This window comes from Microplitis mediator, chromosome 8, assembly GCF_029852145.1.
Source record: "Microplitis mediator isolate UGA2020A chromosome 8, iyMicMedi2.1, whole genome shotgun sequence".
Classification (NCBI taxonomy): Eukaryota; Metazoa; Arthropoda; class Insecta; order Hymenoptera; family Braconidae; genus Microplitis; species Microplitis mediator.
Genome location: NC_079976.1, coordinates 3,414,032 through 3,436,962, shown reverse-complemented (window position 1 = coordinate 3,436,962; position 22,931 = coordinate 3,414,032). Strand labels below are relative to the sequence as shown.

Sequence of the window (22,931 nt, the reverse complement as noted above, 5' to 3'; positions counted from 1 at the left end):
TAACTATCGTGCACCATAAAATTATATTAAACTTTGACAGCGTTAAAAATAAATAAATATTTAAATATACCAAGAAAATCGCCCTAGACTAAATGGCTGTGACGTAATCATTAGTACGGAATATATAAATTAGTCATGATTATATGTAAATAATTAATTTGAAACTAGGTCGGAAAATTCGCAGTGTCTGCTGTTGATCGTTGATGTAACAAGAGAAATAAATAAAATTTAAAATGTATATCAGGAGAAAGACTATCACGTCTTTATTATCAAAGTGTGATTTCGTTACGAGACTTACGGAAATTCATTAGATTAAATTTGTTGACGGACTGCAGGCATATCGTGGCTTTGATCTGCGGGATTAAAAACCCGATCGCTGATGAAAAAATTCTTAGCTGACCTGCGACAACAACGACAATTTTTAAATTGTTTCCGAATATATTACATTTGACCAGCAATAAATCAAAATAAATGAATAAATTACCAGGTGATAAAGATCGCTCGAGAACACGAGCAGAAAATGTAATCAAAGGCGCAATAGTTTGATAGGGATAGAGTTTGATTGAGTTTACAGCACAAGTTTGAGTGCAGTTGCTCAGTAAGTTCTCTCTTAGCGCACTTGGGGGTTGAACGTCTAAAGGGTTTTGTTTTTTCTTGTTTCTTCTCGATTACTCGCGGAAATGTTACTCGAAACAGGGTTTATATTGACGCTGTCTTGATAACACGTGACTTAGAAACGTGCCTGGTTATGCACGTGGAGCAAACCACAACCCCCATACCCTCGTCACCCCTTACATCCCTCTATTGACGATTCTCCGGAAATTCGTTCGCAGCTCAGTTTATCGTCAGTACTCTCGGTACGCGTTTCTCATATTTTATTATTACGATTAAAGTATTAAGTATTAATTCGTATATTTTTTTTTTATTACCATCATTGTATTCTACACTTGCAGGTGACGATTTCGAGATTAATGAGTGATTGAGAATGAATGTGTTAATTATTAAAATTAAATTTATCTCTTTTTTAAAAAAAAATTAATTTAAAATTTAGTATTTTTAATTAATTACTTATTAAATTGGAGACATAATTTGTTTATAAATTAATTTTTAAGTTCGAGTGGTTGAATTTTTATTTTGTAAATTTTTTTATTTAAAAAGAAGTTTTTTTTTAAATAAAAAAATTAGAAATGTTTGAATTAATTTTTTTTTTCCACGATATTAATTTTGAAATTTTGAAATTTTTGGTTTTCGTTGGATTTCTGCGAGAAACAAGCTCGGATTTTGGTTGAAATATTATAAAATGCTATATAGTGTGTGATATATGATGCAGATATGAATATTTGCTAAAAAAAAACAAAACCAAATGTTTGAATAATTAAAAAATAAATAAATAAATCAAATGAAACTTGATATATTGCGAAAGTAAATAATCATCATGTAAAAAAAAACTGAACATTGGACTAAAATAAAATGAACATAAAGTGAAATTGAGAGTGATCATGTAACTGTTTATCGCACTTGAAATTAATAAGTAAATAAATAATAAAAAAAAGTGAAGGTATGTCAGAAGCAGAAGCTGGTGCATCTTGGCAACAGTACGCATGGGATATGACGTACCCGAATCATCATCCGCAGCAACAATTGGCACAATATCAACCTCAGTATCAACATCATGCCTCCACGGCAGCAGCGTACCCGCAGCATCATCACCAGCCGCTACACCTCCAGGAGTCCCACCAAGGAACTTCTTCGCAAGAACAGCAGATGTTAGCACAACATCACCACCACCATCACCACCATCATCACAACCCGCAAGGGCAGCCCCATCACCAGTATGAAGATCATGCCGAAGCTCATGTTCGTCGGCAAAATTTATATAATGGATCCGCAGGTATCCCTTGGGATATTCATCGTTATTTTATTATTATTTTTTATTAATGTATTATACTTTTATTAAAAGTCTCATGAGAATCACGTGTGTGTAATTGAGAAAATTTTGTTTTCAACATTTTACATGCAAGCTTAGTCATCTGGTGATTTATTTAATTTTTTTTTTAAATAAATTAATATTTTAATAATAATCAGAAAAATAATGTGGTCTCCAAACAACCGTAGGATTAGAAAACTAAATAGGGGAAAATTATTACGTCAAAAAATAATTTTTAAAAATTTTATGTCCCAGTATCAAACCCCATAAAATTATCTACCAATTAAATTACCATCAAAAAATAAATAATTTCTCAATAAGAATTAAAAAAAAAAATTTGAATGAGTAAAGTGCGAAAAATTTAATAAAAAGGAAAGAATAATTGAATATTAGTGTGATTATATATGAATTTATATTAAAAAGGGGTTTAAAATATCCATAACTACAGGTTTATTCGTGTATATATATGTACATAAAAGTGACAGATTCAATGCATATGAATTATTTATGAAATTCTTTTCTCGCTCGCATTATTTGTCGGTTCTCATTTATACATGTATATATATATTTTTGTATAAATATAAATACATCATACATAAATATACAATATACATGTATGTATACACATCTATCTATCCATCTTGTACAAAGCTTACATGTTATTTTTTTCCTCTTCTATTTCATTCGTTATCTGCATTGTATTAGCAATTTCAAAGTGAAGTATTTTCCGTACACTACATAAATCTGAAAAAAAAAAAAAAAAAAAATACATGAATTACGTAAAGGCAAATGAATTGAATAGAGTTATATTTTGTCCTTCCATTATTGTTATTATCATCTATTTATTTATTTATTTTCCTTGTTAACTTAATATTTAAATATGTATAGTGTTCCAAATACACGGACAGTCCATTCAGTAAATTGCTAAAATCCATCCCATTATTTCCCGCCATTTTTCAAAGAAATTATTACTGAATTATACGAAAAAAATTTATTCAGTGTTACATATATTTTAAGTGAAAATAAAAAATATTAAAATCCACTTTTACAATAAAAAAAAAAATCATCAATAATACAAAAGCTAAAATACGTACACGTATTGTATATCAGTACAGAGTAAAATGGTGATTGCATGGCAATAGGTAATCTTATAAAAATCTAAGCAAATATATATGTGCGTTTTAAAAATCATCAAGGACGATATAATGCAAACTACACACGCTGTGATCATTCGCGAATCGTTCCATCTCGCTGCCGAGGATAATGTATAGTCTTTTTTTTTAACAGGATAACCCACTGCCACAGGATGTGATGATGAGAGACAAACGAATTATTTCCTAGGCATATATCGCAAAGAGAGATTATATTTTATATTTTTTTTCTAAACCACCTACTCCTCCTTCTGATATTATTCCGCGCTTTTAATACACGCCAGTCAGTTTCAAAATTATAAATCCACTTTATTTTCATCGCCATTAAATTACCGTGTATAATTATACCGTCATCGTGTTCTGTTCACTTGAATGAGTCGAAAAAAAATTTGCCTTAGAAAATCCATTTATTTAAACCTAGTTTCTGTTATATTGTTTTTCATGTTTCTTCTAGAATTAAAATTTTAATATTTTGTACACAGACTTTTATAAACTTTTTTCTTTATATTTCAGGTGACCCTATGATAACATCTTCACTTAAGGGTAAGTCGATCAAATTTTTTTTCGCATGTTTTGTTCAGTAAATTCTATTGTATTGACATTAACTGAAAAATATGTTTGTGACACTTTGTTTACAAAATATCATAAAGGTTCATTACCCATTAATAAGTTATAAAATAATAATAATAATAACAAATATAATATTGAATACATATCACCAACATATTTGGGTTTAAGTTTGCCTATCAAACCAGACCCTCGTCGAGTCAATGGAATTATTCATGCGTAACAATTGATATTTGTGCAGGCCTGTTTCACGTCTGTGGGTTTTATTATACATTATATATATATATATAAATATGATATGATTACAAGCCAAATTTATAAGACATTCATTCTACCGTAATATAAATATATAATTTAATAATGTACCAAAAAAATTTTAAGTGTCCTGATATATACTGACATTCGTTTACACAGCTTTATTTTTTGCAAACTCGAATTGCTGACGAGTAATTTACTTCTTAGCTTAACATATAACTGCGAAGTTGTATTTTATAATTGCATCTAATCATCATTACTTGTCGTTTTATTATTACTATTATTATAAATAATTTATATTATTATTATTAATATTATTAGTGTTAGTTTTATTGTAATGTCATGTCGTAGGCGGATAGGTAAGACATGTAATTGAGTTTCTGAAATACGAAACCTTTGGCTGGACCACATAAGATCATTCTTCCGTGTCGCTGAATATATATAAGCATGTGATAATTTAGCATTACTACTTCTCACTATTCAATAATATTTAAAAAAAAAATTTTTTTTTCATTACTACATTGTCTTTTTCACGTCCGTGTATTTAATTTTTACGCTAAGAAATTTAAAACGTCATTTCATAATCGCAATTATCTTAGTAATGAGAATCCACACGTTAAAAAAAAATTATTAATAATTATAAAATATGTAATTCATTTGATTTTAAAATTGAATTTATAAATTATTTAACATATTATAGATCTACTTGTATTCATCGATAAGCGCGTGAATCATAAAACTCCATTATTATTATTATTATTGTTATTATTAATAATTATTTTAAAAATAATAGTAATAATAATAACGTTAACCGATGAATGAACATGCTCATAACCTCAAAATTTTATCAATTATCCATTTCGCAATATTTTATCGTAGATAAAAATAAATTGGGACTATTGATAATAATTATAATTGGTTAACATTTAAGTAACTGATAAAAATAAATGAAATATATTTCATTGATTATTTTAAACGCTCCGTTCAATGGGCAGTTGCAATCAACAACGAGCGTCCTCATTTCATTAATAACCTATTAATTATTGAAAATACATTTTTTTCACATTTATAAATTTACGATTTCTTAAATAAACATAATAACTCATCGTATTAATAAATTCACAGTTTATTTAACGGATTAAAATTACAAAAAAATTTTCGGCGTAGTAATTTCGACGTGAGAAGCCGCTAAAAGTGTCAGGTGGATGGCAAAATCTATTATCGGCCATGTTGTCGCGCTTTTAATTGGCAAACAGTATTATGCCAGTAGATGACTAGGTGATAAAATATTTAAGTAAATGGCGATAAAGATTTTGTTTTAAATAGCAGACTAGTCAATTGAAAACTATAAAATATGATATGATCTCCCACGGAGAAGCTAGTATGCGCGTGACGTTTACATAAATTGTCGGATACAAAAGTATAATTATTCTTCAAGCGATAGTTGCCTGCAACCTTCTCCAACAACTAAACCACAAGGTCTCTCGTGGCTTACCATTGTCGTTTACTTGTCTCTCTCTTTCTTTTTATTATTTTTCTCACTGTCATATATATATGTATACATATATATTTCTATTCTTACTAACTACTATCTTAGCACGAGTCTGGAATGTTTCCTCAACTTGGTACAATTGCTTTCAACTTACCGTACATACTCTTACATACTTAATAAATATATATATATATATACTTTGTATTATTATATTATACATATATATCTATTATACTATAATTTTTATTTTTATTTAAAAATATAATAACGCATGAAAAGAAAAGCTTATAGTATGCTATTTAAAAGAAAGTCATAAAATAATATAAGGCAATCAACTCTATGGGTTAACGACTTGTCTTTAGTCTTTAGGCTGCATATACGACGCAAACGCATCTAATAAAACTATCGACATGTGGTTTTAATTACCCGGCGTAATTTTAAGTTCATTAAATATCACTTTTATCTATAAATTCATAAACAAAACTTATTTATTATTAACATTTAAAACTAAAAAAAAGTATTCCTAGATACTCTATTTATACATAAAAAAAAAACGTGTTCCATTTTTTTTGTATCTAAAAATGACTTGTGGATATTTTTACAATGATTTTAAAACACAAACCTTGAAGAATACGGCTCTCAAGGTGTGTTGTGTATAATGAAAATAATAATAATAGTAATAATAAATACATAGTATACCGAATACCAAATGGTACCGTAAGTCAAAAATTATCAGGCCACGAGAAAATAAAAAGAAAAAACGAATGATCCAGCGCTCGGAGATACTCGTTTTCGCTTTGGCCCGGGTCCACCTTGAAATAAAACCACTTTCGGCGACTTTCACCGGTACGCCTAGTGTACCATACTCTCGTATACAGGCTACACATTACACATTAATACACACATCTAGTGAAATGCCACAAGTTATCTTTTCCTTAACATTGGCTCTTAACATTATCGTTCTCGCGGTCCATTATAAACAAAAAATAAAAAGTAATAAAATTATTTATTACTTAAGTATCTTATTTTTTTAAACGGGATACTCTAGATATAATTGTCAGTCGAATACGGAAGTTCCTCTCGGTGGTTTGAGGGCTCGCGAAGGTGAGAAGGGGTGCTCGCGGATGTTCGTGGGGGACATCAAAGGGGGGATACCAGAACGCGCATCGATAGAATGTGTGTGTGTGTTGTACGATTTGAAGACACAGAAGGGGGAATATATCTATAGTGTATAGGAGAGAATCGGGTTTTTAAATAAGTGGGGAACAGCAGTGGAGGCGGTACACGGCGGTATAGGCCGTTTTACTTGAGCGTGGGGCCGTTTGACGGTCCGTTCTCGACCGGTGGCCGTGTGCCGCTGCCGCCAGTGTCTCGTTGAACGCGAACGTAAGCGCGACACGCGCCCAAATTTTTACCCGGAGACTGTCTTGCTATATAGACTGTGCCGGGTTTTCTTCACTTTCCATTCCTCGAATAAATCAAAATCTTAATTTATAAATAAATTCACTTAATTCCTTAAACAAATTTTATCAATGAACATGAGCGTTTTAACGCTCATTATAAATTTATTCACCTGAAAAAAATTAAAAAAAAAAATGATTTTTAAAAGATAACAAACAATCGAGTGTTGAGTGAAGTGTTAATTTTTTTTTTTAAGACAATTAAAAAATTTTATTTCATAGACAGTGCAAATTAAATGTTTTCGTGATAGAATCTATATATATATATTTTTTAAATAATAATAGTAATAATAAAGCTGTGCAATGGAGTACCAACAATTAGTGTCACCGTCAGTGACTGTTGTGCAGCATGCAACCCACCACCCCCAACCGACAACACAACCACAATCACAACAGCAACAACAGCCCCATCATCAGCAACAACAAAACCAATCACAAGTTACAGTTCCACCCTCGCATCCTCATATCGTCCTTGCACCTGCGCATCAACCCCAGCAGCCGCAACCACCGCCTCCAAATTTGCCTCCACCTACCACACACGCGCACCAACTGCATCCACCCTTACCGCCTATACATGACGACAGTACCAGCTCGCGGTGGACACAGTACCAACACATATGGCGGCAACATCATGTTTATATTAATGGTGAGGCTTATGATCTTGGATTTATATAATAATCTGGTTTATGTCTATTTAATTAATACAATTTTCATGATAAAAAAAATTGTGTCGCTGATTTATATATTACACATATATATTCACCTATTTATGATAGGTATTGGTCAATAAATATGTATTTATTTCATCAGTAGGGACATTATAAAAATTTGAAATTTTTTATCAAGAGTTTGTTAGTTTGTTAGAGAGAGAACTAGATAATTTAATGGCATAAAGAGTGTGCAAAGAGCGCAAGGCTGATCAAGTCTAGGCACGCCCACCTGTTGCCTCGGAGAACCCTATACAATATTTTGTTAGCGTTAAATTACGTAGACCCAAATGGCAGAATAATAAATCATGATACAGGAAGTACCAACAGTGTGCTTCTACTTGTTCTGCAAAACAGTTATATAGATAATATGTACATATATATAAACATAAATTCACTAAAATTCGCGAGAATGATTGCAAGGAGGAAATGTGTGTATGAATCACTCACACATATTATACAATAGGCTTAAATGCCGACATACATGGAGAGTATTGATTATTATCTCTTGTCTGTTTGCCGTGTACTAAATTTAATTTCTTTTGATCGGTTGACAATCGGAGGGATAGGCCAATACACGAGCCTATCCTGTCCCGCATCATTCAGCTATTTTTAATCACAATTTTAGCAATAATAGAAACTCATTTTATTTATTTTTTTATTTTGTTAAAATAATTTTTTTTTGAAAACACAATTTTGAAAATATATCTGCAATTAAATAAAAATAGGGAGCTGGTATTATTCGAGCACGGATAATTATTTCGAGATTAAAAGACGTGTCAGATTAGATGTAAATCGAGACGATAAAAGACACTATGACCCAGTGACCATAACCCGACCTTTCACGAGGCCACACTCACACTGTAATAATAATCGGTGACCTAAACGAAGCCTTACCACAAGAATTGATGCATCGCCGACATTATACGGCGACCCACCTCGTCCGTAACTACTAACTACCCGTTTAAAATTTAAATTATATTCATTATCATTTATATTTATTCTAAAGACTCGATTCTCGGTTATTAAAAATATTTTATTAATTTCACTTAAATAAATTTTGTTTGCTCAAATTATCGGTTGATTTGTTAAATATTTATGATATTATTTATACATGTATATATGTGTGGACTAATGAAAGTAAGAAGATAAATTTGACCTGAATAAGTAGTATATTGGTTAACAAGTCTTACAGTCGGGCTTCATGTACATTTTTCTATGTATACACGATTCTTTAACTTTTAACATTTAACCTTTATTTTTATTTTTTTGACCCATTTTTTTTTTTTATTATTTTATTTTTTTAAATATTTTATTAATTATTATTTATTGACTCATCAATTAAAATTTTATCTCTGAATTTTTTTTTTAGTTATAAATAAATTTTTCGATGATTATTTAAATCGAGTGGTTAAAAATAACTGATGATTAGAAATACTTAAATAATTTAATCTATTATTTATTTGATTAGTTTAAATTAATATTACCACAAACTATCGATAATTTAAAATAATACGTACATTGTAAATCCTTTTTAAATATATATGTAAAACCACCAAGGTAAAAAAAAATATATATATACATATAGATGTGTTAAATAATTTTTAACAGAAAATGATTTAACAATTGTCACTATGACAGAATAATAATCATAAATCAAAAGAAGCCTCAGTAATAAAAAAAATCTTCATATTTTTTTATTTATATTTTTATTATTATATTTATTATGAATAAACATATGGATAATATTTTTAAAAAAATTTCAAACTGCATAAATACAGTAGACTATCGTCTCGACCCGAGGACCCGGCCTCCTAGACCTCGATGATAATAATTTTTACTCAATTAACAAAACAAAAAAAATATAATTTTATTTTTAAAATTCATTTATGAATGGAAAATTTTTGTAATAATAAATTATTTAATCCGAATATTTAGCGCGAAAAAATAAATGTCACTAACTCTAGTGTACTATCGCTAATAAATACTTTTTTCACATAATTACTTGAAATTACTTCTGTTGGCTTGAAAAAATTCATTGTCATAAACAACTACTACGCGATAAAAGAAAATTGATAAAACTAAAAATAATTGCCGCTTCAATGGCGACCGTTCAAATTTTCCGAGTTGTAAAACAAAAATTTATTTCGCGTGTAAACAAAAAACATTTTTCTCACAAGTAAATTTTTAAAAAGTCATACATTCATAAAAGTTATTTATAATTTTTAATATGTAGATAAAGTTACGTTTTCACTTTCATGCTCGCTCACACTATTTTATTATAATTTTATCTCTTTATCTAAACTATTAAAAAAAAGTGTCATTCAATATTTAAATACTTCCGTCAATATTAAATTGGAAATAATATTGAAAATAAATTAAAAGTTTAAATAAAAGAAATAAAAAAAATGTTAAATGTGTCTGGTAGAAAGCGTGTGTAACGTTTAGGATACAAATGCAAGTATTAAATGCAAGAGTGTATAAAGTAAGTGTTAAAAGTACATGATAAAAATATATGTAGTAGATATGTATGTATGTAGATGTACAGGTATTAAGTATAGGTGCAAGTCTTTGAGGAAATTTGCAAATGTTTTGTGAGAACTACATAGATACCAAGAGAAAGAGAGATGGAAATCACAAGGTGTCTATTCCCAACATTCTCGTATTATATCGGTGTGGGCTGTGATTACTTTCTCCGAGAACTGAGAGCCAGACCTGGAGAACTACGACCGAGAAGTTTATTCTCTTCCGGGTTGAGCTGGTGAACGACTACAATATTAACCCTAATAAAAATTTTAAATAAAAATTACTATAATTAAAATTGAATATTAAATTTTTTTTAGCGGCAATTAATTAAAATTTTTAAATTTACCAATAAATTGATAATTATTTTTGTTTTTAAATTAAAGGATAATTTAAAATATCTTTTAAAGTTCAATTCGGTGACGGTGAAAGCGAAAGTCATGTGACTTCCTAGTTGAACAAGGAAGCCAGGAGTAATATGCGGGAACACGCACACTGCATAATTAATTATACTGTTGAAATATATATGTATATAAATTTTTTTATTTGCCAAAAAAATTTATCTGCACTTTTTAAGGCTTTGATCCAATTTATTGTAAATATAAGCACTTAATTATTTTTTTTTAAGTAGTAAACTTTTAATTGGGCTACATGGTGGTCTCAACAACGAGACTATAGATCCATTAATTGGATCTACCAATTAAATTATTTTTATTTATTATTTATTAGTATGTAATTTAATTCGCTATCTGAATGACTCAATTTTTATTTTGATAACTTATCTCAAGAGAGTTTTAAGTATAAATCAAAGTATGTAATCATGAGCGAAACCTTTTGGTTGTAATTTAAGGAAGTTAACTAATAAAATAATATTACATCGAGCAAGTCGATTGAAATAGATTAGACGGATATCGAGTCTTAATGTCCTTGACACGGATCATCTAAAGGAATAGAAGATGAGTCTTGTGTTGGAAGTGACAGCTGTTAAGAATTAATTTTAGATAACAGACTGTCGTTATATATATACTGCCGTACACATATTTATATTTATTAACTATCAGTATTTAAATACTTCATTTTATTTATTTAAAACTAATTACCTACTAAACGCATGCATATAAATATATACAATACATATATATTTAATTCTTACTCCGATCGATTGTTGGCCATAAATTTTAATTTAAAACATTTTCACAATTTAATTTAAATTTATAAAAAAAAATTGTCAATTTAAAAAAAATAAATAAATAAATTTTTTATTTCTCGTTCTTCATCATTTGCTCCGCGTGACTTTTATAAACTTTCTTTTTTTTGCTTATTACGTAACTCTCCACTTGTCTTGCTATTTTTTGTTCTTATTTATTTCTTCAATCATTATTACTATTATTATTATTATCATTAATTTTTTTGGCCATTCAATCTTTAAGAAATTTTTAAACTCTAATGGTCTTTCTCACTTTTTATCCTTAACTTATTTATTGCCTATTACTAATATAACGTATCGTAAGGAGTTTCAGAAGGGGAGACGGCAGTAGCACGAGAAAGTTTGAAAGTGAATTGTCCAAGCTTGACCCACCTTTCATTCGCCGGATTCGATCATACAAAACCCGAATTTATTAACATATTTGGTCAGTTTTATTTTATATTAAAATTTCATTTCATATAAATTTTAAAAAAATAAATATCCCAGAAAATAATCAACTATCAACATCAGTCCCACTGATATTAATTTAATTAATGAATTGGTTAATGATTCAAAAAATATATAACTAACATATATAAATATATGTTTATTAATTCGATTGACCATGACCATGATCTTACTGACACACTATATATAAAAGTATATCAACTTTTCTTCTAAAAAATTATCTGATTAAAAATTGACTCCTTTTTTAGGCATTTTTTTGTTCTCTATCGGAACTTAAAAATTTTTTTGGCTTTTAGTAAAATAATAAAAAAGCCCGGAAATTAAAAGAGCTCAATAACTTCCTGCTTGAGTTAAGCGTTAAAATCGTGTTTCAGTTAAGTGACTCGAGCCACAAAGGCCCAAAGGGAAAGTAGAATAAGCAACTTTCACTGCCTACTGGCAAACATACCGTAGCACTTGCTACCCTCTCTCTTATACTTTTATTTTTCATCGTATTTTACTTCCTCAACCTCTTGCTGAACTCAACTCTTGAACAAATAATATAAATAAATAAAATAAAAAAATAAATAAATTTAAATTATATGTACATACCCGTAGGAAAATAACATATATGGTCAAAATATATGTAAAAATATATGATAAATATCAGATAATATATGTGGTGAATTCAACTATATTTTCTGATATATTTTTTTTTTATATTAAAAAATATAATACTCATCATATACGAGTCCGTATATGTTTAGCATGTATAAAATATATATGTCAATCATATACGAAAAATATATTTTTATCATACATAAAAATATATATTTTCATATATGATAAAAATATATTTTTCGTATATGATTGACATATATATTTTATACATGCTAAACATATACAGACTCGTATATGATGAATATTATATTTTTTAATATAAAAAAAATATATCAGAAAATATAGTTGAATTCGCCACATATATTATCTGATATTTATCATATATTTTTACATATATTTTGAACATATATGTTATTTTCATACGGGTTTTTCGTATGACCAACTCCAATTAAATCAGATCTAAATTTTAATATACTCTTTAAATTGCAGTTAAAATTTTCAAAATTAGTTAATTTGATGCGAATATATACCCATATACATATACATACACCAAATAAAAAATATGCTTAAATATAACAAATAAAATATATGGTGCCATATATAATATCAATTATGCCACCATATATTTCATTTCATATAAAAATTTTATATTTTTTAAATATAAAAGGAAATATATCAACACAATATATTATAAGGTAAATGTAAATTTATATATAGCTTAATATAAAAAACATATAAGTAACATATATGAATACATATATTTATTACTGTATATAATTTTATATTAAATCGGCGAAAATCTCTATATGACTTTTTATAATATACAATATAATATATCATATATTTTTTTGTTGCAAACATATATGATTTTATATATTTTAACCATATATTGTTTTTTCATATGGGTACAAGTAGATAACGTATATCTGCATTGACGTTAAGTTTTTAGTACGACAGTTGAAGCAAGTGTGAAAAATAATAAATTAATTAATTAACGAATGAGGATATGGATTTATAAAAACAATTTGTTTTGAATAAATAAAAACAGAGGATAAAATAGATGATGTGGGATCTTTGAGCAAGTAGTGTTCGATGTGGCCAAGGACGACAGCTTGCCTCTACTTCGAATCGCGTTCCGCGTTCCACACCTTCTTGTAATTCATCAAGATACCTATTAATATATATATATCCGCCGCCGCTTTCTCATTTATTTATGTTTTTAATTACTATTTTTTTTTATTTTAATTTTTTTTGGGTTTCGAGTGGGGGAAAAATAAATAATAGCCAATAAATGTAACAAATAAAATGAAATATTGTATAGAAAACTGGTTGAAGTGGCTCTCGGTGAACCGTGACTAGTCTATCAAGGATACAAGGCTGAGATTACATCGTCAACTTTATATATATATATTATTATTATTGTTATTATTATTATTATTATTAATGCGAATGTGGGAATGAAAGTGAATCTTTCTGTCTTTATCTAGTGTATCTATTGAATTTCATTTATTATACAAATTAAAAATCTTTATCTTTATTCTTTTTTTTTTAATTGTTTATTATACATAATTAATTAATGTTTCATACAAGTATTGAAAGTAATTATTTAAAAAATTTTGATATGAAATATTAAATAGTGAATTTTAAATGGAACTTTTATACACTTAATTAAAAATTCTTTGATTATTTAAAAGTATTTTAAATAAATACTAGTATTTATTTTTTTTTATTGAGTAATTGAACAAGGAAGTATCCGCGATGAAAATAATAAATTATATTTTATTATTAAACAATTGAAAAGTATTTTTACAAGTACACTCATCATCAAAAATTTAATTCTTTTTTTTTTTTTATTTAAATAAAACATCAAATTATAAAAATTTTAATTAACGGGCAGTATTTTGTCAATTTTACTATACGAAATTTCGGTCAAAATTTGTATTTTGGGACTCTGACAATAATTGTCCCCATACAAATTTCGGCGGGTAAACTTGTAATTTAAAAAAAAAATATTTTCTATAATTTATTTTGAATGAAAATTTTTATGAAGAAATAGTTGATAATTTGTAACTTAAAGTTTTTTTAATTTATTTAACAGGCAACGTTTTGTCAATTTTGCTGTACGAAATTTCGGTGAAAATTTGTACTTTACTAGTCTGACAATAATTGTCGCGATTTAAATTTCGGCGGGTAAACTTTTGATTTAAAAAAAAAATCTTTTCTTATAATTTATTTTAAATGAAAATTTTTATGAAGAAATTTGAATTTGAAACTTAAATTTTTTTAAATTTATTTAACGGGCAACATTTTGTCAATTTTGCTTTTTTTTTCGATTTAAATTTCGGCGGGTAAACTTTTAATTTAAAAAAAAAATATTTTCTATAATTTATTTTGAATGAAAATTTTTATGAAGAAATAGTTGATAATTTGAAACTTAAATTTTTCCGGTGACATTCACAGTCTTTAATATTAATGACAATAATGATAATTAATGCAGCAAAGCCAATAGAGTTCCCAACAAAGTTTTGCAAAACCTATCGGCAAATAAATATTGCGTGTTAAACAGTGCAAGTAAGCAACTCAATACAACAAATAAATAATATGAATCTAAACAACACAACACCACACAATCCAGGCTGTAATTTAGTTCAAGGCTAGTCGCTCTCAAACTAAAACCTCTCTGCGGAACTAATCTCCGTACCGAGGCGTACACCGGTGCTACGCTTCACTAGCAGCACCATCAGAAAAAACCCTCCTCGTACTCCAAAAAACGAATCTGTATCAATACCATCAGCCAAACAACTCGATCTAGTCTTAATAAAAATATACATTTAAAAAACAAGTACATACATTAAAAAAAAAAAAAAAAGTTAATGACAAATCTCGATTTCCTATTTTTTGTATAAAAAAACATTCCTCGGCTCAATTAAACTAGCATTAAGACTAGTACCGACTAAATAAAAGCCAATGTTACTACAAGTTATTATATTTTTTCTTATGAATCCAAGAGCAAGTGTGTTGTTAACAGTGGCGTGACAAGCATGCTCTCGTAGCCTTGACAGTCGACCCGCAATGCCGTTCTCCTGCGTGTAAAAATCACCGTCGTCGTCACATATGACTTAGGCTTACATTAGTTTCTAATGCTTCATCATTCAATACCTTTATAACATTAAAAAAGGCCATCCGGCATCCGAAATGGAAGTAAATTTCTCATCATTTACTTATTTTTAAGTTTTAAGATAAATTTGAATTTAAAATAAACTTTTTCTGACATTTTTTATGAATTTCGGTCTAATACCAAAGATCGAATAATGGAATTTTGGCCATAACACGGAAAATAATCATGTGACTTTAAACCTGTATTGAAATTGGAAAAATTATCGTAAGAAAAAGATTGTAGTTCATTTTATCATTGACATTCATTTCCATAATGAAGCTATAGGTGCCTTCGTTAAAACTTTTCACGAAAAATGACAGAAGTAAAATTTTTCGTAATTTTTTTAATTTTAAATGCCCGCCATTTCTAAACTAGTTGATCGATTTTGCTCATCTTTGGACTTAATCGATATAATCGTTCATAGAATAAGATTACCAAATTTTATTGACCCTGTGTATGTACATCATATTTTTCGAGACACGATATGAGCACTGGGTCTTTTAGGAAACAGTCAAGATTTCAAAATTTCTAGGCTTTCAAAAAATCTTAAAAAATTCTAGATTACTTCTTGAAGTGTCTAATACATGGCCCAAAAGATGCCAAAGTCAAAACTTTAAAATTGTTGTTCAAAAAAATTGAGAGAACTTCTATAGTAGTTACTTTTACGACAGAAACTCAAGTTTGTACGAATTTCCCCGAAACTCATAAATTAAATTGAAATTGTTCGAATTATTAATCAAAAACTGTTAAAATTAGTGTGCATTGAAGTTTGACAATGAATATCTTTTAAACGGTTAATTTAATCGACTAATCATAAGAGACCATTTTTGTAGAGCAGTGAATTTCCTATAAAGCCATGAGGTGCGCGTATCATAATAATCATTTTTTGACGAGTTATAAAATTCATAAGAAAAAAAAAATCTGCCTGAAAATAATCAACCTTTAATAACTTTTGAACGGTGAGGTTTACAAAAAAATTGTAAGATAACTTTTTTGTAGAGAATTCAATTTCTGATAAATCTATTCGACGAAATATTTTTTCTAAATAGTAAATACCGAGATATGAATTTTTCGTTTTAATAATAAGGAAAAAATAAAAAACTGAGAGGCGGAGCACTTTCCTATTAAAATTAAGAGCTCATACTTGGAGAGAATTTTTTTGAGGTGTCTACTAACCTATTTTTCAGAGTATAAAATAAAAAAAAAAATAGTCGATTTTTTTGGCCCACCCTAATACACACGCAGGGTTTGAGATCTTTTTAGAATTGTGGGTGCTATCGTCGCAAGGTGCATTATAAATATTATATATATACATATATAAACTTTTGAACTAATGGTTCAAAAATTATAATAGACTACGGTAAAATTTTTTGAAAATTCCACCATGATGACAAATACAATAGACAGATTTCTGTGAAATCTACTGAAAATAAAAAAAATTGAATCCATCTATTTCTTCTCTAATAAATAAATGACTTTATTTTCAGGTAAACAAAATAAAGATGGACCAGAAGAAAAAAAAGACGCGGATGGTGAATTATGGGGCAATGTGGAAGCACAAGCCGCCTTTCTTGGTCCCAATTTATGGGACAAAACTCTGCCTTACGATGCCGACCTGAAGGTATTAAATCATGTATGTATTACGACGAGAAAGAAAAAAATAAATGAACGATCAAACAAAACATCCAAACATAGATAGCTTATAATTTTTAAAAAATAATATAAATAGAAGAGTAGGTAAGATGTCGAAAAAGTAACCAACTAATGATTTTATTTTTTTGCCGATTTAAATATAATGTATATTATTTATATTTTATTTATTTATTATTTTTTCTTTTTTTTTACCATACTTCCCGTTGTCGGAGGCACGCAAAGTTACGCAACATAAAAAAAATATATTGCGCTAGTGTTGAGCTGTGAGACTTCCTGGATTTGTGAAAACAAGGAAGCTTGGAATAGTTGCCGTTGGTCTAGCAGCTTTATACACTTGTATACTTGTCTCTAGACACTAGACTACTCCAATCCTTTATACTTGATACTCAACTGTAACCGAATGAGTATGAGTATGAGTTACCAAGTATCTAAACAGCCAACCAACCGTCAAAACTTTCACCCTCCGCGATATCGTGACGCCTACGATCGCGATTTAGTCCTTAATTTATATTTTTACTTTTGTTTGTAACTAATACAGTAATAATAATAACAGCTCTAATGACTTTTTGGATGATTTTTAAAATTTGACGTTTGAATGCATGCGTTTTATTAATTAGATTAAATAAAATGAATTTATATATATCGAGTTTTGTAGATTGACTTTAATAATGAATTTATTAAAAATTATTTAGTATGTGGATCTGGACGAGTTTTTATCAGAGAATGGTATACCTGTTGACGGAGTGGGCGGCGGTGTACAAGGTACCATGCAGCCTGGTCAGTTACACAAACTTAATAACGCAAATGAAGCTGCGAGTCATCAAGGACCTGCTGGATTACATCTTGAACCAGTTACCAAACGTGAAAGATCGCCCTCACCCAGCGACTGTTGTTCGCCTGACACACTCAACCCACCATCCCCTGCCGACTCGAGTAAATATTTTATTTTTAATTGTTTATTTACTTTGTAGTATGTAATTACAAGTATATACATTAGTGATGTCAGGCAGATAACAGAACTTGTCGGACAATTGACGTCAATTCACTACCGATAAATTTACCCACGGTAATTTCTTGAATTCAATGCCAGTTCTCGCGCCAACTTGATTTTGCACAGAAAATTAATTTATAAAAAATTTACCGAAAAATTTATTGATGTCAATTGACAAGCAATTGTCAGTCAATTTATCATGTACCTGAAGATGGGAACGTTTTTCGCGAAACAAAAATAAAAAAAAATGAAAAGTAAAAAATCTACTGGATCTAGATTTCCGAAATGCGCTGCAATTGTCATCCGAAAATTGCAGCCACCTCCAATTATCCTTTAAGTCACTTTTAAGCCGTCGAATTACATGGATTTTTTTCATGTTTTGCGCGAAAAACGCTCCGATCTTCAGGTACATAAATTATCGTGATCTGACTGAGCATCAAATTGACGGTAATTTCTTATCACTAATACATATATCTGTATACTTATATAAGTACGTATGAGTTTTGAGTTAATGAACTAAGGAAACAATATTAGGGGCTTTGTAGCGCTCTTGGCGACTAGAGATCGCGGATTGTGTGGCAAGTGAATACAATGGCTTATGTATTGTCTTATAGCGTTGTCGATGGCGTCATCGGGACGAGACTTTGACCCAAGAACACGGGCATTCTCCGATGAGGAACTCAAACCACAACCGATGATTAAGAAATCTCGGAAACAGGTATTAAAATTCATTAGATATTTTGGTTTTTTTTTTATTTTTTCCCTGTTCGAAGATCAGTTTTATTAAATTAATTGTTATGGTGGGATGTTTGGGTGTTGCAGTTTGTGCCGGATGACCTGAAGGATGACAAATATTGGGCTCGTCGTAGGAAGAATAATATGGCTGCTAAAAGATCGCGAGATGCGCGTCGTATGAAGGAAAATCAAATTGCTTTGAGAGCTGGTTTTCTTGAAAAAGAGGTAAAATTTATTTGTTCCTATTTATTTAATGAATAAATATTAATTATTAATTTTTTTTTTCAGAATATGGGACTGCGACAAGAACTTGATCGATTAAAAAACGAAAATATGTTACTGCGTGATAAATTAAGTAAATACACGGATGTTTAACAGGCGGTCAAGTTTAAATTATCATCATCTTGACCAGATAAATAAATAAAATAAATAATTAAATAGACTCTAGGCGTACGAGGAGGAATCCATCCGCTTAAGAAGAGTATCGAATACATTATCAAGAAGATGAAGCAAGCTGAAGTGATTCTGGACAATTTTTTCCTGCCTAAAGATCTCCATGTCAATTCTCCGTTCCTAAAAAATCCCAGGTCCTTTAGTAATAATTTTTTAAAAACACCACCTCTAGACCATCCCGAGAGATGACGAGAAGAAATGATAAAAATAAGAAGAAGAAGTAGAAGAAGAAGAAGAAGAGCTTTAGATTATTATAGAAAAAATTGTCAAGAAAACTATAAGTTTCTTCACCATCGTCGCCTCACTTGTACATAGTTATATATGTATAGTTAGATTATATACGTCATTGGATGTCATATATTTGCAGCTACGAACAATATTAAAAACTAAAACTTTAAAATTATTATAAATGAAATGAGAGCGAGAATGAGCAAGGAGACAGGGAGAGATGAGTGCGTGTGTGTATGTGCCGTCAATTTTTTTTTTGATCTTTAATTAATTTAAAAAAAAACAACTAAAAATCATGATTTAGTTCTCAATAGATCAATCGATTAATTAATTATCCAATATCATAATTTATTAATTAATCAATTGATCGATTAGCAGCTTGTTAATTTAAATAAAAAAAATCGGACACATTGTTACCATAATAAAACATTTATATGAGAATTTATACGTGCAGATATGTAGCGAATATAGTAAAAGTACGTAGACTTAAATAACTGAAAGCTGCACGAATGCAAAGGTTGTCTCAAAAAATTAATTTAAATTAATCAGTTAATTTAAAAAAAAATAATGACTGTCTTTGTACGGTAATTGGAATTTTTTACGTCCAGATTTGCAGTTTTTTAAAAAATGATATTTAAAAATTTAAATTAAGATATTAAAATTATTAATTATTGTTGAGACAATTGCTAAATAGCAACAAAAGTGATTAAAAATAATAATAATTAATTATAGATTGAAAAGGTAACACAAGAGTATATTTGTTACTCTATACAATAATTAGCCTTTTCTTTTTAAGTTTTTAGATGTTTATTTTGTTTATAAATATATACATATATTTAAATATATACTAAAAATGATTAAAGATAAAAAAAAGAGTAAAGACGACAGAATTATTAAGAGAATATAAAATTTATTATTATTATTATTATCATTATTATTATTATTATTATTAATATATTAATTGTTAATTAGAAAAATTCTGCACGCATGATCAAACGTTCATTAACTAAAATTTCTTTATTAATAATTATAGACGTCTTATTTTTTATTATTATTATTATATTATTTTTATTTTAAATACTTTAGTATCATGAGTTACCGATACAATTTATAGTTATTCGTGTATAAATTTTAATTATTTAAAATTTTTATTTTTAAAGATAAAAGAAAAAAAAACTTAAAAAAAAAATGATAAAATTGTTGACTTATTAATTATTTTACGTTTGTAAATTTAAAAATTAATTATAATAATTGGCCTAATGTAAATTACAATATTACAAATTAATTTGTAATAATTATAATCGCTGTAAAAAAAATTATTGTAATTATTTTTTATGTAAAAAAAAAAAGTTTGTATAATTGACGGTGAAATTCTATCGGGTTTTTAAAAGATATTTTTTATTTTTGACAAAAGCTTGTAGATTAATAAACATTATTATTATTATTATTATTACTATTATTTTCTGCGATCGTCCATAAATCATCGAATTTTTAGATAAATTTAATTAGAATAATAAATAAAATATATAAGATAATGATTGCAGTTATCAGCCGCTTTTGTCGCAAAGTAACCCGGTTATTATTTTAATTAAAATAATAAATAATTATTATTATTAACAAAACAATTGTATAATTAGTAAATATTTGTTGCTAAGGTATAATTGATCTGCAATGTGATAAAAGGAATTATGGTTAATTAAAAAAAAAAAAACTAATTAATTAATTAATTAAAATAAATAAATTTAATAAAAAAATAAAAATAATAAAGCGCAATGCGTTTTAAACAAATGAGTGAAAATGTTCATCAACACGAAAAATACAAAAATCTATTGATTGTATCACCTTCCTAAAGAATATATGTATTTGTTATTGTTTTAATTACCTTTATTCATATTATTATTACTTATATTATGTTGGTTCATGTCCATTTCTTAACATCAGCAAATTACTCACAACTCGATTCAGGATTATTGTTACTATTTAATGTTTATTAACAATCAGCGGACAAATTTTCGTTCTTTTTGGTCCTTTATCAAATACTGAGACATAGTAAAATTACAATTCATAAAATATAAGATAATATAAAGAAATAGTAAAAACTTGAGGCCATTCTCAGACAGTGGCCTCCACTTTTTAAAAATTTTCAATGAACTGTCATAAGCGCGTCGAAATTTTATCAATTAATTAAAAAAAAAATTAAAAAATTAATGGAAAAAAGGACAATTTCGCCGAGGTATAGGTTTAAAAAAAATTGCAGTTGATATCAATTGGGAGTTAAACGAAATTCAGAAAATAACTTTCAGCAAAATCATTTCAGTTTTATAATTCGAATTTTGTAGGCTGAAATTTATTCAAATTTATGATCCTGAAGTTAGCAGACAATTCAAAATTTTCGGATTTTTTTTTCAACAAATCAATTACAAAAAAATAAAAACTAAAAATATCCACATGTAGAAAATTTAAAAAACTACAGGTGCAATTAAAAAAAATTTTTTTTTTTTCCAAATTTACCGCCTAAAATAAAATTTAAAAATAAATAGATGTCTGCTAACTTCAGTATCATCAAATTTTGTTTAGCTTCTTATTGGTAACAACTGTAATTAATGTTTTTTAATTAATTAATAAAAAATTTTAATATAGTCATGACAGTTTAAAGTTGTAGCATATTTTTAAAAAGTGGGGACACTGTCAGAATACCCTTAATTGGATGATCAAATTTATACTAAGGTAAGAGACCCAGTACCTAATCAGAGAACTAGTGCCCGATCACTCATGTTTTTGTATATATTTACTAAATTATACTAAATATATCTATACAAATACATGTTTGAGTACTACTTCCCTGATCGGGTACTAGGTCTTACCTTGATTCAAATTTACAATAAAGTCAAAAATTCAAATTACAAGTCATTTACCTCAATTGATTAATCACGATCCTGAAGTTAGCAGACAGTTACAAATTTTCGGATTTTTTTTTTTCAACAAATAAATTACAAAAAAAAAAACTAAAAATATACACATGTAGAAAATTTAATAAACTATAAATGCAGTTTTTCAAATTTTTTTTTTTTTAATTAATCGTTTTTAAAAAAATTCAAAAACTGTCAGACGTTTGCTAACTTCAGTATCATGATTAATCATTAAATAGAACTATAATTGAATAATTAAGACATCAAATAATGATAAATGACACAATATCTCTTTTCAAATAAATAAATAAACATCATCCAAGTACACATAAACAATTATAAGTCATAAAATTAAAATAGTTGACAACTAACGTCTATATTAAAAGTTGAGTCCAGTTACCTGTGAGTCATTCGCTGATTATTTATAAAATTACATCCTTAATTATTTATAAAAAATTAAAATCATTTT

The 22,931-nt window shown here is 28.0% G+C and overlaps 1 protein-coding gene across 6 annotated transcripts; it reads left to right on the top strand.

Annotated features, from left to right (window-relative positions):
* The first annotated feature begins 1,290 nt into the window (after nucleotides 1-1,290).
* Nucleotides 1,291-21,440, top strand: LOC130673588 (thyrotroph embryonic factor-like). Of its 6 annotated transcripts, none has more exons than XM_057478648.1 (7): nucleotides 1,291-1,891; nucleotides 3,592-3,621; nucleotides 16,981-17,126; nucleotides 17,839-18,079; nucleotides 18,752-18,857; nucleotides 18,953-19,097; nucleotides 19,161-21,440. In XM_057478648.1, the coding sequence occupies exons 1-7, from the start codon at nucleotides 1,561-1,563 to the stop codon at nucleotides 19,245-19,247; spliced, it is 1,086 nt and encodes a 361-aa protein (XP_057334631.1). In that variant the 5' UTR covers nucleotides 1,291-1,560; the 3' UTR covers nucleotides 19,248-21,440. The 6 variants fall into 6 exon arrangements, with proteins under 6 accessions (XP_057334631.1, XP_057334633.1, XP_057334635.1 ...); XM_057478650.1 differs by having other exon boundaries at nucleotides 1,292-1,891; nucleotides 16,981-17,114; XM_057478652.1 differs by having other exon boundaries at nucleotides 1,303-1,891; nucleotides 16,981-17,114; nucleotides 18,752-18,855; nucleotides 18,960-19,097.
* The last annotated feature ends 1,491 nt before the right edge of the window (nucleotides 21,441-22,931 follow it).

Bases quoted from the DNA above. Each gene is read 5' to 3' on its own strand.
- LOC130673588 (XM_057478648.1), top strand. From the start codon at position 1,561: ATGTCAGAAGCAGAAGCTGGTGCATCTTGGCAACAGTACGCATGGGAT. The intron at 3,622-16,980 runs GTAAGTCGATCA...CTTTATTTTCAG, and splicing joins GATAACATCTTCACTTAAGG to GTAAACAAAATAAAGATGGA. The intron at 19,098-19,160 runs GTAAAATTTATT...TTTTTTTTTCAG, and splicing joins CTGGTTTTCTTGAAAAAGAG to AATATGGGACTGCGACAAGA.